At 44.8% G+C, this 17,203-nt stretch overlaps 1 protein-coding gene across 3 annotated transcripts in view; it reads left to right on the forward strand.

Moving 5' to 3' along the window:
• Window positions 1-17,203, forward strand: part of LOC117886182 (peroxidasin homolog) — a 64,070-nt gene that overhangs the window by 30,831 nt on the left and 16,036 nt on the right. For all 3 annotated transcript variants that reach the window (XR_004647892.1, XM_034787843.1, XM_034787844.1), the window contains exons 5-13: window positions 30-101; window positions 2,705-2,776; window positions 5,652-5,821; window positions 7,403-7,520; window positions 9,789-9,958; window positions 11,064-11,336; window positions 11,493-11,609; window positions 13,994-14,152; window positions 15,913-16,025. Coding sequence is in view for 2 of the 3 variants with exons in the window: in XM_034787843.1 (XP_034643734.1) it covers window positions 30-101; window positions 2,705-2,776; window positions 5,652-5,821; window positions 7,403-7,520; window positions 9,789-9,958; window positions 11,064-11,336; window positions 11,493-11,609; window positions 13,994-14,152; window positions 15,913-16,025 (1,264 nt within the window). In the remaining variant the exon portion in view is untranslated. The remainder of the gene's footprint in view (window positions 1-29; window positions 102-2,704; window positions 2,777-5,651; window positions 5,822-7,402; window positions 7,521-9,788; window positions 9,959-11,063; window positions 11,337-11,492; window positions 11,610-13,993; window positions 14,153-15,912; window positions 16,026-17,203) is intronic.

Raw genomic sequence — 17,203 nt, forward strand, 5'->3', positions numbered from 1 at the left:
CATCCCTTGTGCTTTTCTTTTTGTGCCAGTTACCTTCATTTCAACAACCTGGAAACCTTGGAGCCAGAAACCTTTAGCGACCTGCCCAAACTGGAAAGACTGTAAGTGAAGAGCAAGGGGGACTCCCTTGCTCACAACACTCTTGACTTCTCATCATGCGGCCCATTGGAAGAGTTTCCATCTTGGGTGATGGGCAGGAAAGTTTCTGAAGCTTTAATTTCAGGATCTGATTTCTTCTGCTTCATTTCCATGGAGCAAAGCCGGGCCTCTAAAATTAAGGGAGACCTGGAAATGAGTTTCCTCAAATCAGAAGACTTTAGGTCCTGGCAAAACAGAAAGGTGGGTGAGAATATTAGGGGCTCTTCCCAGGATGTATTCTGTGCATTCTGACACACACACAACGGGGTGAATCCACCGCTAGCCCTGTAACTGGTCAAGCCGTATTAGAATGCTACGATTTTACACTTCTTTTCAGGTCAACATTAGTCAACTCTTGGCACCAATGCCGGAACGGGGTGGGGGGAGAGCAAGGGGCCAAGCCCCTCCCTTTTTAACATGGGCATAGTTTGGAGTGGCAGAGGGGGCTTTGCCCCCCAGACTGCAAGCCTTGGGCAGGCTCGAAGCAGTGCCGGCAGGGGCTGCGCATCCCAATGGGGGAGCTGATCACAGTGCTGCAGGTGCCAGACAGCGGCTGGTGGGAAGGGCAGGAGGAGGACAGGCTGCATGGCTGGTTCCCAGTGAGCTACGTGCAGCTGCTGGAGGTAGGAGACCGGCTGCACCAAGTGCTGGGGAGAGGGGGCTGCAGGGGGCTAGGTCCATGCGGGAGCGCAGGTTAGGAGAAAAGGGGGCTCAGGAGAGAGATGGGGAAGGGGCGCAGAAATCCGCCTTGGCCCCCCCCACTTCTACAAAGATTCTGGCGTCCTTGACTCTTGGGCAGTCTGCATGAGAAAATGAGAGGGAAATGCAGTCAGAAAAAGATAACAAGAAAAATGTATGTAATGCCCTAGAATGGCTAAAGCTTTCCTTTCCTACTCCCCAGTACTACTTAAAGGAACAACATTGCAGCCAGAACAAGTCAAGTGGAGGTTCACATTCCACCTTGAGTTCAGCAAGCCCTCTCTACATTGGCAAACAAATGTGCTTTACATCCACAAACACTAGAAAGAGGCCCCAAGAAAAAGCCAGGATTCAAACATCCCTGAACTTTAGGATAATCGGGACCTGGATCAAGAGGTTCTAGCTGATCTTTGTAACTTAACAAACTAAAACCCTGGATCTAAATTTCAGGGGAGTTAAAACTCTGCATTTAAACCTCAAATCGAAATTGTGAGGCATGGCTGAACTCTAGGGCACCCATGCACGCATTTCACACACTAGGCTGCCTGTATATTCCTTTCCTGGTCCATTGTTTAATACGGTGAGTTACTCACTAGCATCTGCCAATTTTCCTTTGTTCTGAATTTTAGATATGGCTGCAGACCTCCTCCCAGTAATCATAGACTAATTATTCCATCTTGCTCCCCACCTACGCATACTGGTGTAACTAACTTCCTGTTCTTATAAGATCCAGGGGTCTTGAACCATATGTCTCAGAACCTGGAGCTGGACTTTGGTTTTACCTAGAAATAGGTCAAGGGGCTGGTGTTGGATCTGTACTAGATTTAGGATAAGGTTTGGGTTCGGGTTCAAGGTCCCGTTGATTCTAGGATTAGGTTTGGGTTTAGATTTTTAAGGGCACTGGGCTAAAATGAAATGTCTGCTTCCTTGCGTTGGCATCTTATTAGTAATGGCTGCTCTCGCAAAATTTCAGCAGTATCTGAATCCATCCATCCATAGGTCCCTTCTGGTTTTGGATCTAAGCTAGAAACAAAATGCTTGGGATGGGTCCAATCCTAGAGATTCAACCTCTTCCTCCCTGCCCCTTGCAGAATTTGAAGTGGTTTTGATTTAAGAATCTGGTTTGGGGACTTTTTTATTTCAAATCCTGAGTCACTATTTCCAGTATCAGAACCTCACTTGCATCTGAAGAAGTGAGGTTCTTACCCACGAAAGCTTATGCTCCCAGTACTTCTGTTAGTCTCAAAGGTGCCACAGGACCCTCTGTTGCTATTTCCAGTACACATTCAGCATTTGATGTTGCATATTGCATTGTGTTCACAAGCAAATTAACAATATCCCTATAGCTCCTAGAGAGTACCAAAGTATCATATATATATATATATATACACACACACACACACACACACACACACAAAATAAATTCTGCACATCAGCAAGGTTCTGGTGACCAATCTTAACATCCCAGGTCAAGGCTCAGTTTAAATGTTATCTGTATAGTATAGAACAGGGGTCGGCAATCTTTCAGAAGTGGTGTGCCGAGTCTTCATTTATTCACTCTAATTTAAGGTTTCGCGTGCCAGGAATATATTTTAACGTTTTTAGAAGGTCCCTTTCTATAAGTCTGTAATATATAACTAAACTATTGTCGTATATAAAGTAAATAAGGTTTTCAAAATGTTTAAGAAGCTTCATTTAAAATTAAATTAAAATGCAGAGCCCCCTGGGCCGGTGGCCAGGACCCAGGCAGTGAGAGTGCCACTGAAATTCAGCACGCGTGCCGCCTTCGGCACACGTGCCATAGGTTGCCTATCCCTGGTATAGAATTCTGTATAACACTTTGGCACTCTTGATATCCCCATTGCAGATTCTTGCACAACAACAAAATTTCCAGAATTCAGCCAGGAACCTTCTCTCAACTGGAATCCCTCAAACGGCTGTAAGTGGACAACATTGCCTACAAAGAACAATTGTTTTGTCTTTTATCACATGGCCAGGACCTAGAGACCAATTTGACTGGCTGACAAAGGTTCCAGTTAATGTAGTTCTGGGACAACTGTTATGTCTAGTACACTGTTGTGGTAGCCATGCACAAGAGAAGACTTAACCAGTTAGTGGGTTCTTCACTTTGGTGACTCAAATTGCTGTAGTCCCTTCTGCACAACGCTGCAGCTGAGGGTCCCACTTAGGGCTCAGTCCTACAAAGTGCTCAGTACCCTCCACTCCCATAGCTCATCCAAAGCTCATTGAAGTCAATGAAATAACTCTGCTCGTTAGCCATCCTGGGTTCCTTAGATCGATACACTCAGTGAAAGGAGAAATATAGCGGTAAGAGAAGTCTTTTAGTATTTTTATAGGGACTTGCGATATAACCTTGTGCTTCACTACATAGCCAAGGAGCATGGTTATCTTGCAACAAACACAAAGCTTATCATGTGGTGTTCTTCACTTAACCTGGCTTTCTCTTTCTTTCACTTAAAAATCCCTCAGACCTTAGAGTTATTTGTTGTTGTTGTCTTAGGAAATGAGCAGGGTGAAAAGTTTTGTGCACAAATCACGGGGTTCTGCCATAATTGAAAAATCTGCGGTAGGATCATGTTTCCCCATTCCGCTCCAGCCTTCTCTACATTTGCTGCCCACAGAAAAAACTCCTTCTCGTGTTGCATAATAATAATTTATAAGAAGTTGTAAAATTTTGCCCCAGTGTCAAGGATGAGTGAGATGTTTGCAAAATATGGTTACATGGTATGAATTTTTGTACTACCAAATATTTGTTTAATGAAGCATTGTACCCTTTTTCATTTTTCTTATGCAATTTTCACAAAGTGAAACCCAGGAACCTTCCACAGCTGAACTTCCAAAAGGGAATGTGGTATAGTCTAAAGTTTTCTTCGGTCTCCTTTAGCCCTGCACCTAGAGTTGACCCCAGTAATGAGATCTGCAGGGAAGAAAGGACAGAATGGACTGAGATACCATTACGCCCATCTCCCAAGGGTGGGGAATGGGTTACAGAGATGAAAACTTCTCTCCAGTCATGGCAGCACTTGCTATACAGCACCTAGCACTGGGCGTACCAAGCAAGTGATCCAAAGCACATTAAAATGAATGGGAATCTTTCCACTGTCTTCAGTGGGCATTGGATTAAACCAAGAATTGGAACGTTAGATTGGTATATACCTTATATAGTCATCTGAAATTTTATACCGCTGTGTTCCTTTGTATGGGCACAATACGAACCCACAAACTGTTTAGATGTAAAAATGTGTCCATAACATTTGTGCTTGTATTTGTGGTCCCACAAATGAATTGTGGACACCAATATTGGTAGCTGGACAGTTAGTGAACTGATTTTCTAGTTTCAGACCAGATGAAATATCTGCGTAATGGGCAGTGGTGGTGCGTATTCTAACTATCCTGGTATAATTTGGAACGAACAAGCATGGGGTGCTAAAAAAGGATTTCTACCTTCAGCAGTTAATAGTAGAGCTGAACAAAAACTGGAATTTCCATCCTGCAGGAAATTTTGATATTTCAACATTTGTTTTTATCCCAAATCAAGGCACAAAGCTAAAATTAGATCTGGTTGGAAAATGCAGTTCAGTCAAAATCAAAATGCTTCAGGAAATCGTGTCAATTTTGCTAATGTTTCATTTCAGGGAAGAAAACAGGCAGGAAAGTCTTAAAATGTCGAAATGTCCCATTTTGACATTTTGGAATGAAACGTTTTAATTTTTTATTTTGAATATAAAGATACATTTGAATTAAGTTTTGAATCAACTTTTGATTTTGAATGTTTCTTTTATATTATATTATATTATCATATATTATATTATATATGATAACAAAATAAAGTCGAAATCTTAACTAATTACTTAGCTCTATCTAAAACATTTTTTAAGAGTTTTCTTTTGCAGAGAATTTCTAGATTTTTGGCTGAATTGGAATGAAAACAAATTTTGAAATCACAAAATCCTGAATGAAACAAAATTTCCATTGTCTGCATAGCTCTAGGTGAAATCTCAAACTTTTTCATGGAATGAAAAGTTCTGAAATATTTAGATTTGAAAATGCCAAAAAAGAAATATTTTGGCATTTCTAATCAAAATGAAACAGTTTGACAGTTCAACTTTCATTTTGGTTTGTTGAACTGAACATTAAACTGTATTTCCCTATGGCTGTGCATTGCTTCATAGGGGCTGTAGTTGAATTTGCTTGATGGTCCATTCTCCCCTATGGGTCAAGCACCCTGGCTGGACTACATCTGCCATGATGCACCACGCTTTCGGTTAGAGGGGACCCTGGATTGCATCATGGGAGATGGAATCTGGTCAGGGAGTCCAGCACATAGGACAGAATGAGGATCTGAACTACAACTCCCATGAGGCAATGTGCCACAATAAGAATCCAGTTTAGTGTTCAATTGACTTGAAATGAAACATTTTAGGTCAGTACAACAAACCGAAACGTTTTGATTTGGATCGAACCAGCTCTAATTCATGGTGTCATTGAACCGATACGTATTTCTGAGGAAGGGGGGCTGAAGCACTGATAAATTGAGGGCCAGATTTCCAAAAGAGCTCAGCCCTCAACAGCTGCCATTTTAGGCACCTATACAATAGGAGCTGTTGGATGCCGATAACTTCTGAAAATCTGCCCACTTCAGTTAGGTCCCTGAGTGGGAGCTATGAGCTCTTTTCAGAATCTGGCCCTGAGTCTATTTCGTAGTGTAGCCAAAACCATTGTGTATGTTTGGGGAGGGCGATTGGGAAGGGGCTGGGGGATTAAATAACTTTTCTTTGATCTATGTCTCATAGACGGCTGGACTCCAATGCCTTGCTCTGTGACTGTGACTTGATGTGGCTCGCCAAACTGCTGAAGAAATATTCTGAAAAGGGCAATATTCAGACAGCTGCCACCTGTGAGAATCCAAGGGAGTTGCAGGGCCGGTCTATCACCACCTTGACAACCCAAGAATTCAACTGTGGTGAGCGTGCTTTTATTATTAAATCTATTCACCCAGTAATGCTCCGTTCCAAAGTCAGTGGGATTGCACCGGTGTAAACAAGAAAAGGGCTTGGCCCAGCATCTGTGGGGTTTTTCCCCCGATGGTCCTGCTTTGCATTCACTTCCACTGCTGAAATGAGAGATGATTAATGAGGTCAAGTGACTTGATCAAAGTAACATACTGGGAGTCAACAGCACACCTAGAATTTATGCCCAGGACCCTTCTGGCTATTACTCCTTTTCTCTAGCCACTAGACAACACTGCCTATTTCAGTTACTTTTCAGCACCAGTGCTACAAGTAGGAAGATGGAGATTGGTGCTGTCAGCTTCCCAGGTGAATAGACCATACACTTAAGCTAACAGAGCACTTCGGCTGCAGTCATTTTTTCTTTGCATATGAGCATCAGTAGAGGTGTCCATAGCCTTAGTTAAATACTCTGTCATAGGTACCGTAGCGACTGAGCAATAAGATATGACGTGAGTGCCCCATCAGTGCATGTCTCTTTCACTGTAATAGTGATAGGCCCCAATTCAGCAAGGTACTTAAGCACTTGAGCAGCCCCATTTGTTTCAGTGGGACTCCTCATGGGTTTAAAGTTGGACACAAGCTTATGTACCTGGCTGAATCAGGGTCAAAGGCTCCAGAGCGTGTGCTTAAATTCATCCCTATTCAGCAGAACAAGCACTGAAGCACGTTTAACTCCCATTGAAGTCCACAAGACGTAAGCGTGTGTTTTGCTGAGTAGGGATGGACTGCTGCATTGGGGTCACAGTGTGGAAGCCCATTTTGTAATGTAAGTGGTAAGGCCTAGAATATTGGACCCATATTTTAAGCCATTGGGTCAGAATTGGCCTGGGATTGCTTGGGGTCGGGGGGTGACTTATTCATCTCTAGGCTTGGTCTAATTAGGCTTTAACTTCATCCTACCCCGGAGTTCCCCAACACATGTATGTTAGGTTAGTATACACCACCTTATACAAATGCCTGGCAGTTATAAGAGCTGAATTGGCCTGTGGTTTTCCCAGAGTTCTGTTCATTCATGCTAGGCTACATCTCACAATACCCTCCCATAGTACCACCCAGCATTTGGCATAAGCAGATAGGAAACTTGTCAAAGTCAAGTTTGTTCTATGACGTAGTAAAGCTGGGAAGGTACCTTCGCGCACCGATACCCGGAATGCTAGCATCCAAAACAGAAATAAGGAAGACGCAGAGCAACAAGTTAAGGAACTGAGACAAACTGGGGGGTTGGATTTTAGTGACCTGTAAAGAGTTTTTTGTAACTTTGTTAAATCATCCTATAAATACTCCCAGCTGAAATGTGTAACTGTGGGACCACACCTTCTGTATAAGGTGAATGTCACCACGCTGCATGAGACCGCTTCCTGGAGACTGGTATCATGTAGAATCTTTTTCCTGTACTATGTTCTTACTGGCTTTTAGCAATAAACCTAACTGATACTGGTTATGAGATTTCATAGTGAGCCAATGTGTGGCCAAGCAATTGACTATACAATTTATCAACACTAGAGTGGGTTTTGTTAAATGGTGTTTTTCAGAGAGGCCTCGCATCACCACCGAGCCCCATGATGCTGATGTCAAGTTGGGAAACACTGTTTATTTCACCTGCAGGGCAGAAGGAAACCCAAAGCCAGAGATCATCTGGCTACACAACAAGTGAGTTGTGCACATAGGCCCTGTGGGGGTGGCCGCTTCCATCGAGCGGCAAACTCCTCAGTTACTGCCTGTGATTACAGGAGTCATTTCACGCAAATCAGAAATGCATGTTTCATTAATTGTATTTACCTTTATTTTAGTAGCACTCTCCAATGACCCTGTCAATAAAGTGCTGTCTTCATGTCCATTTGAAATGTTTTCCCAGGATTTATACTTGCCCATAAATGTACTCTGCAGGCTGAAAGTTGTTGTTGCTGAAAACGTTTTATTAGCCTTTTGGCGTGCTTGCCTTGGAGCCACCATGTTTGTGATATATTAACCACTAAAATGGTGCCTCCTGTACTTGGTTTGCCCATGGAAATGTCAGCACTTCAAAAGGAAATTGTTGTATTCCATTGTGGTGCATAGGCTGCAATGGAAAGTGGCAGGGAAGGGGTTAATATGCTCTCCTGCCAGTGCAAACACCGCTGCCGCACAATGACACTAGGTGCTGAAAAGTCACAGGGAAATGCCTGACAACAAAATGTTTTGGGCTTGAGCAGTCGTCCATTCTGCATGTTAAAGTATTCCTTGGTTTCCCTTGCTTCTGTGTCATGGGAATGTGGGTGGGTGAATAGGAGGATTTTAAAAATAAAACCAAAAGGATGAATGTTAGCATCCCTGCTGTCACCCTGCAGGCAGAGTTTCACTCCAGTGCAAATTTTTGTGGCTGAGTGTTATTGCTCTTGAAAGAGGGTTTTGTGATGGAAATGCTGGCAAGCTCCCACTCAGAGCAGTGCGAATGGGATCACACTAATATATGTTCACCACACTGGAAACCACTATAACCGGGCAGGAAGGGGAATTAATAAATGCTCATCAGGCATGTTGTTCTGCCTGGTGGATCCATCTATATTCTGGGGACAGAAATTTCCTCTCCTTCGTTAGTCTTCTGCAGCCCTCCAATGTTCCATCATGCTAGGACAAATGATATCCAACAGGGTGACCTTCTAACGCTGGCTGGGCTCCAGGAGTTGCAGCTGAATGTGGGGAGAGAAAAAAATACTTCACAGCTCTCAGGCCCTGGAATGGAATTCTCATATTTATTAGGACTCCACAGTGAATTTACACCTAGCTCTTCTCCTAACGAAGAACCTCCAGCCTGCTGAAATAAAGTTGGCTTCTCATAAAGCTTCCGGGATGATTTCGTCAGGGCTACTGCTTGCATTACTTGATGCTATTTTATATGTGCTTTCACCGATTTTATTTTTTTAATCTCTTAGCTATAAAAAGATTCCTACTCTTACACTAAACATCTTAAAAAACAGTTAATACTACAGCTGGGGGAAGTTTACTAAAGTGCTATTCTTAATATATTTTTTTCAAAACTTTGAACCTTGTGAAAAAATACTTTTTCATAATCATTTTCACATTTTTCCCTATTTCTCAACAGCTTATAGCGCCGATAAACATTTTTTTTCCAAATTTTGAAATTTCAATGAACGTTTTTTTTTAATTTTACATTTTGAAATAGAAGTTTCACATGTTTTCCATTCTTTTTTTTTTTTTATCAGCTCAGTCTAATATATTGAATACCATAAAACCTGTCACTTCTCCCTAAGCAAGCAGGGTTTCTGATGGGATTACTACTAAGAGTTAGCAAATTAAATGTTATTCTAGCTGCCTAACTGCTATGCTGCATGTTTAAATTTTCAAGGACATTCTTGTCTACAAAGACAGGCAACCATTTAGTAGTCATTTTAGGGCAGACTGTCAGGGGAGACTTTACTTTTGTTCTTTCTTCCTTTATAGTTCTCTTTGCCTGCAATAAAGGTTCCTGTGACTGAAAGTATCTGTGTATATCGGGGTGGAGAAGCAGTGCTAAAAATTATTTAGATGGTTTTATTGGATCCATTGGTATAATGGTATATTTACTTGCACTATATTATTCACCTGCTGAATATATCTGTTTTGAGTTCCAGATAGGGTGTGATCCTTAGTGAACAAGGGAGAGAAAGCTGGAACTCAAGCTGAGAGAAAACTGGAATGTTTCTGCCTGTAGTTGTTTTCTGTATTTTCTGTGATTCCATATAATATGACAGTTGGTGGGAAAAAAAATATTTGCTGTCAATTATGGGGCGCTAAAAAATAATGTGAAGAGAGACAAACCTGATATTATGCATGCAGTAAATAAGTAAATAGTTTGACGATGATGAATAGGGGGAAATGGTAGGGTTTTTCCTCTGTCCCTGCAAACTCAGCCCCTTTGTGCCTGGCTCTGCTTTTCAGTAATGAAATTGACATGAAAGACGATGGGCGCCTTAACTTGCTGCAGGATGGGACCCTGATGATCCAAAACACCAAAGAATCTGACAAAGGCATCTACCAGTGCATGGCCAAGAACATAGCCGGAGAGGTCAAGACACAGGAAGTAGTTCTGCGCTACTTTGGCACTCCATGTAATTGAGCCTTAAACACTTCTTGACGGTCCGGATTATGGAAGGGAGTCAGTCAGATTAAGCCCTTCCTTTATTTATGTACACTTTGGCAAGCGTCTTCACACGCGTGGTGCTTTGAAAGTTCCTACCTGGTTGGAGGGGTATTATGGAGCAAAGGGAGGGATGGTACCAGTGAAGCCATTATTATATGACTCCACCAGCCATTCCAACCCCTCAGAAAATTAACGTAGCACACATGAAGGCTACTGCTGCTCTGAGCAGGTAGGGACAAGTTCTGCTCCTGCTCCAGAAACTTCAGAAAGAAGGGCCTCCTCTCTGTAACTCTAATACAGCACCCTGGAGCCTGGATTGTTTCCTCAGACTGTGCAGGAATGAGGATTTTCCCCAAGGACTCAGCTTGTGTAGCAGAGAGGGTCAGGAGGCCCCTGTGATTCATTGAGTAAAAGTCCCTGGAATTGTGGGGTTACATTCATTATCCGCTGATGTTTATTTCTAGTAGCCCCCGTGGTGTGCTAGGCACTTCGAGACAGGAGTCAAGGCTGAAGTTTGTCTTCTGGAGGCAGGGTCCTGAGTCCAGAGAGAAATGGGGACTGGAGAAGGGGAGGTTTGAGGGGAGGGAATCGAAGGTGGTAAATAGGTGTTGGGGATTGCTAGGCCGAAGAATATAACAGAACAGAAGGAGAGGACAAACATCCCAGTAAAGAGGATCTGCACAGCCCTGAGGCTTTCTCCAGGGCCGGGCAGAGCATGGGAGCAGAAGCAGAAGAATCGTGGGTTCAGGGTAAGCCAGGGTGGGGAGGTTTGTGGGGCAACCTTTTTGGCCGTGTTTGACGAGAGCAAAGGGGAAAGGGAGAGCGGAGTAGAGCGATATCGCAGCTGAGTCAGTGGAGATGCAGAGTGGTAGAGGAGTCATTCATCTTGCCAGGCATGATGAGACCAAGCAGACTCTGAACACATTTGAAATGCATTCTGGGTCAAGCCCCACTTTTCTGTGGAAGATTTGTTCTAATTTACCAGTGAAGCTTGATTTGTCCCGTTCTGGAGGGGCCTGCGCAGGAGAGGGCAGCAAGGCCGCTTGTGTCTGAAATGTGTCCCTTGCTTTCAGCCAAGCCCAGCTTCGTGATCCAACCCCAGAACACAGAAGTGCTGGTTGGGCAAAGCGTCACCTTGGAGTGTGGGGTCTCTGGGCACCCACCCCCTCATGTCATCTGGACTCTGGGCACGGGCTCGCCACTCCCGAGCGATTCCCGCTTCGCCATCACCGGCTCGGGAGGGCTGTACATCCAAAACGTCACCTTCTTGGACCAGGGCCAGTATAATTGCAATGCCAGCAACTCAGAAGGCTCCATCCAGGCTACGGCAAACATTATAGTGCAAGGTGAGGGACTCGATGACATTGGCTGGTGTTAAGCACTCAACTGCTGGTCAGGCCGCTAAACCCAGAGTCCTGGGCCCTGTTCCGCTCTCAGTGGCTATTCCTGCGTGGCTGGGTTTGGTTTTTTCCTATTGCTCTGCCAGTGTCTTCTCCCCTCAGATACTCCCAGGTTCCTGGTCATTCCCATTGATCAGACTGTGACCGAGGGGCAAAGCGTGGATTTCTCCTGCACTGCTGAAGGCCATCCTCCACCTGTTATCACCTGGACAAGGGCAGGTACTCCCCCCGTGTTACCTTCTCCTGTAAATACCCACCAGGCCTGGACGATGATGGCTAGGCTACTGCTGTGGGACATTCTGCAGCCGATGGTGAGTTATCACCCAGCTGAGCTGAAGGTTTATCACCCCAGTGAGATGTTGGATCTCACGACATCCTTTGGGCTGGTGGTTGGCCTGAGATTGAGGTGGATGTATAATGCGTGGCTGTTCCCAGCACTTACTCCGTTCCCATCCTTACTCAGTGCAACTCTTAAAAAAATGTTCATTATACTACATGAAATACCCAGGTTCTGAGTCACCCTTCCAGCTGCTTCAGGAGTGGCATTAACGTGGTCCCCCTTCATCCCTCCAGCAATTGGAAGGTGGTGCCAAGAGGCCATGGCACTGTCCTATTGTCTCTGGCGGGGATGTGGAGGATTCTGGTGGGAAATGGGGGAGGCTGCTGTGAGAGTACAGGGGGCCTAAGGCAGTCACTGAAACTCTTCCTTAGGGGTCGAAAGAGGCAATTTGGCTTCTGTAGCCTGTAAGTACTAGTGAGGTCAGTTGCTTCACTTGGATTGAATTTCCTTTACCTTTGATGGATTAACTGCTGGCCTCAGGGCTGTAGCCTTGACTCCACTCTCTCAAGAGCGATTGTGCTGGGCTGAGCCTACAGGGCCAGTAGCTTGCAGGCATTTGGGGGTGGGTGAGTGGCTACCGTGGCGGGTGGGCTGTGCCAGGCAGCCGGGGGTGAGTGCAGGAGACACTGGTCAGAAGCGGCTCTCCCCCGGCAGTCTCTTCATCCAGCCCAGTATGGATCAGCGCATGGCACAACCCCAGGGGCAAGGCCAGCCCTGGCCCCAGCCCACCCTGCAGGGTGCTCCCCTGGGCCCGCCAGGGCTCCCGCAGCTCACCCTTGGGGCAGACCCTCCCCAGTCGCAAGTAACCCCCACAGCTTCAGCCCCTCCCCTGACTGGGAGCTGGCCTGACCCACTCGTCCCCTCCACCAAGCCGGGACACTGCGCCGGCCAACAAAGCCACAAGCAGGGAGCAGAGCACGCCTGGCAGGCGCATGCCTCTTACCCTGCCCAGGTGCCAGCACCCTCTTGACCACGACACCCCACAGCAGTCGCCCTCATTGCCCGCCCGTAAGGCTGGCCCTGATTACATTACATCATCCAGGGTAACATTAAGAATCAGGAAAAGAACAGAGACTCCTAAGCCCGTATGCATTCCTAAGTAGGACTGTCAGAAGGAAGGAGGGATTTGGAGACTGCATTTCCTTCACTCCCTTTTTCATCATGAAGTCCTTGGCAACGCTGAACCGTAGTCTGTTCCAGTCACTCACCTGGTTTGAGAGAGCGAGGGCTGGACAGCCGTGGCTGATTGGTGTCACCGCACTATGGCTTTTGGTCATCACCGGGTTCTTTCTAATGGGAGCGGGTGCTAGAGGAGAGAACTTGCCACTGATGCCTCCCTGGGGTTTCTTTTTTTGCTTTTGAAAACTGACCTTGGGTGAACTTTGAAGTTCTGGGATGGTTCTCAGCATGGCTCCTCGGCACTGACCCCATGTAACAGTCTCTGGGCCAGGAGCCAGTTATCCCTGGCCCAGGGGCCCTCCAGCTTTCCTGACACTCCACAAGCCGTAATTAATTGTTTCGAGCTGGGAAGAATTCCCTGCCAGCACTGTGGCTTCCACAGCAGCAGACCAGCCATCAAGTTCAGAAGGGCCAGCTGAGATCTCCTTAACCAGCATGTTCTCCATTTCCTTTAACCCTTTCCCTGTTGCTGCCCGTGTTCCAGGAGCAGTTTTCCTGTAGGATGGACATTGAATGGGGTGCCATGACAGGCTGTGGAGTTAGCAAGGCTGTTGCATGAATGGACTTGGTAGGCTGTCCAGCAATGAAAAGGTTAAATAAATACCATTTTAGTGTCTGACCTCCTGTATAACACAGGCCATAGGACTTCCCCGAATTAACTCCTGTTTGAACTACTGCCGACCCCTTTCAAAAACATCCCATCTTGATTGTGGGGAGTCCACCACATCTCTGGGTAAGTTGTTCCCGTGGTTAATAGAGGACATGCAAATTGCAGCCCAGGATAAAGAGGTCTGGTGGAGTATTGTTCGTGCCCTAAATGACACCTGACCACACAGAAAGAGTTCACATGCAGACCGAGTTCATAATCAGCCGTAAAGCAAATTAGGGATGACACGAAGGTAGGAGCAGCAGCTCTTCTTGTCCTTGGCTGGAAAGGTGATGATTGTGCTTCAGGGCATCGATAGCAGGGGGTCAGGGTTGTAGAGTGCGAATGGGCCGATTCCAGACACACACTCACCCACCCTCAATGAATGGAATAGTAACACACAGCTTCACTAACACATCATTCTGCTGTCGCAATCAGGTGGGCCATTGCCAAATGACCGGAGGCACAGTATCCTCTCCACCGGCACCCTGCGCGTCATGAGGATTGCCCTGCATGACCAAGGCCAGTATGAATGCCATGCCATCAGTGCCATCGGAGTCAAGAGCCTCCCGGTGCAGCTTTGGGTGACGCCTCGAGGTACACCAGTGCAGGCCAGCGTGTGTGGGAAATACTAGCTGGCAAATGGATTGCATTCACTTTACAGTGTGTTGAGTTTGACGCTATCGGGTGAGGAAGGCAATTGCCTGAATTCCTAGGGGATGGATTTCTCTTTGCCTTGGGAGCAGAGGGACCATAGTAAAGTTCCTTTAGCGGATGGGGGGAAATACACAAGTGCAGGTTCTTAGCCACAGTAAATCAGCATCGTTCCGTTGAAGTCAATGAAGCTGCCCAGTTTACATCAGATCAAAACTCGCCTGACATGGACAGTGACTGGAGAGAGGGACTACACCAGTGCTCATCTAGTTGGTGAGTGTTAGTTTTAGTGCTCCTCCTGGATCTTTCACTGAGTGGTGCCCTTCCAAAACCTACATTTAAATGCTGAAAAATACATTCAGGCTGGGACGTTTTCAAGGGAGCATAATGGAATGAGAACTGGGCATTGAATGGCTTTAGACTCCTTTGGAAATCCCAGCAGAAACATTTCATTTGGCTTGACATGTCCTGGTATTTCAACAACCACCAAACCTGAAACATGGCATTGTTTAGTTGAAGAAAATTAGCTTTGGGTTCATTTTTTGGTAACCGTTTTCAGTTTTTGAAAACAAAATTTTTTTTAACCAAAAATGGTTTTCCATTTTTTTTCCTCTTATGCTTTTGTTTTTTTTTTCCCACTGGAGGGAAAATAGTATTTTTTGTAGGATACTTTGAAAAATGACAATTTTGATATTTTCTGTGGAAAAATAATTGTCTCTTTTCCTAGCAGTGCTGGTTCTGGCACTCTGTATAAATGGTAAATCTTACTGAGAGATCGTTGTTCTGAACACTAACTGCCGGGCCAAATTTCACCCCAAATTTAGATTTTCCTGAAATCGAGCTTTTGCAAAAGACAAGAACAACAGAAGTATTTCCATGATTTTTTTAAATTCCTATGGAAACAATCTTCTTAAACAAAAAACATCGCCCACTGCAGCATTGGTGAGACTGGGGGCAGGCCTACACTATAGGGTTAAGTCAACCTAAGTTATGCAACTCCAGCGACGTGAATAATGTAGCTGCAGTCGACGTACCATAGGTTGACTTGTTGCGATGTCTACACCGCGCTGGGTCAACGGGAGAAACTGCCCTGCTTCTCATTCCGGTGGAGTACCAGAGTCAATGGGAGAGCGATCTGTGGTCAATTTAGTGGGTCTTCATTAGATCCGCTAAATCAACCCCTGGTGGATCGATCGCCACAGCCTTGATCCAGGGTAAGTGTAGACATACCTTGGGGAAATGAAACTGACTAAAATCACATGAGAAACTGACTAGCTTCTGTAAATTCATAGATTCATCAAGTTTCTCTCCTGCGTAACATGGACCAGAGAACCTCACTCAGTAATTTCTGAATCAAGCCATAATTACTGCTTGAGCTAGAGCAGATCATTTAGAAAGAGATTCAGTCTTGATTTAAAAACTCCAGGTAATGGGGAAATCCACCATGTAATTGTCCAAGCTGAGAGAAATACAAACAGCAGCAGAAGATGAACAGGGAAATTTAAATGAGAGAGTGTTGTTCGTAACAGAGACAAGGAAAGCAGATGATGTTTTAACTTGACAGTGTCCCTTTAAATGTTGTTTGAGACAGGAGTCTGGGAGCCTTATCATCACTCTCTGGTGAGATGTTACTCAAACTTTCTCAGTTACCCTTAACGAAGAAATTTCTTGTATTTATTCCTCTGTTTCTTCACACTAAACAGTGATCCCTGTGTTTCTTCACCCTCCGCAAGATGTGGTAGCTGAGACTGGACAGGATGTTGTGATCACCTGTGCTGCCCAAGGAGATCCACGACCCACCATCACCTGGGCCAAAGTAAGAGAATTATAATTCCGTAGTCACCCTGTACCCAGCTGACAATCCCCACGCTGCAGTGTTCCTGGTACTGTGTCATTACTAGAGCAGTGTGAATCATTGATTTTTCCAGTTCAGTGGCTGAGCCAAAAATATCTGAAACAAATTCGGTTAGTTTCAAACCGAAACTGAATTTGTTGTTGTTGTTTTTTTTTTCTTGCTGAAACAAAAAAATAAAAAAACTTGCATTTGGGTAGAAAACAAATGTTTCTGATACTGATTCGAATCAATGTTTCAAAACTAAATGTTGAGTCAAAATGACATGTTCAAAATAGTTTGTTTTTGATTTTTTTCAAAACGAACCATTTCGACACTTCCCAAATTTTTGTTTTCGGTTGGCTGGGGGGTTTTATTGGCCGACGTTCTTCACCAAATTTGACCGGAATTCATGAATAAGTTCAGTGCCCCCCAAAATGTATTTTTCAGCGAATTTACTATTAACCAAAAACAATTCGGTCAGCTCTAGTCATTACCTAATGCTGTCACGGTTTGAAATAAGCTTGCATAGTAAATATGGGAGAAGATACACTGGATAGAAAACAATAAGGTTTTGAGGAACTAAGTTTTCCCAGCTGGATTTTTATATGTCAAAAACAAAGAGCTGGGCAACATGGGTTGTCCTTTCCACTTTAACAGCCTTCACTTAATCCCAACCTATGACTTGAGTGATCCTTGACGCTCCCAAAGACGGGATATTTTAGTACAGTCCAAATTGTCCTTGTGTTCAGGGATCTCCATTGGTGGGAGCGGGCTGCATCACTACAGTTCTACTTGGCTCTGGGTTTGGCGTGGCAGAGCTGTGCTACTAGGGTAATGCTACAGACAGGCTGGGGCCCGGGAGCAGTGAAAGAGGTTCAATTTTAATTCGATTGGGAGCTCTCTCAGACATAGACTGTCTTCCTTAAGCATCTGCTGAGCGTCAGTGAATCCTGGGAGGAGAGAAAAAGAAGGGATAGCAGTACAGTTCAAATAGGAACTGAAACTTTTTATTATTTTTGTTGTTGTTTGTTTGTTTTTATTTTATTCCTATTATTTATTATTGCTGTTTATTACTTGTATTATGGTAGGACTTGGGACCCACAATAAAGATTAGTACCCATAGTGTTAGGCGCTGTACAGAATTCTATGGGCCTGACTCT

The sequence above is a fragment of the Trachemys scripta genome, chromosome 12, assembly GCF_013100865.1.
Source record: "Trachemys scripta elegans isolate TJP31775 chromosome 12, CAS_Tse_1.0, whole genome shotgun sequence".
NCBI lineage: Eukaryota > Metazoa > Chordata > Testudines > Emydidae > Trachemys > Trachemys scripta.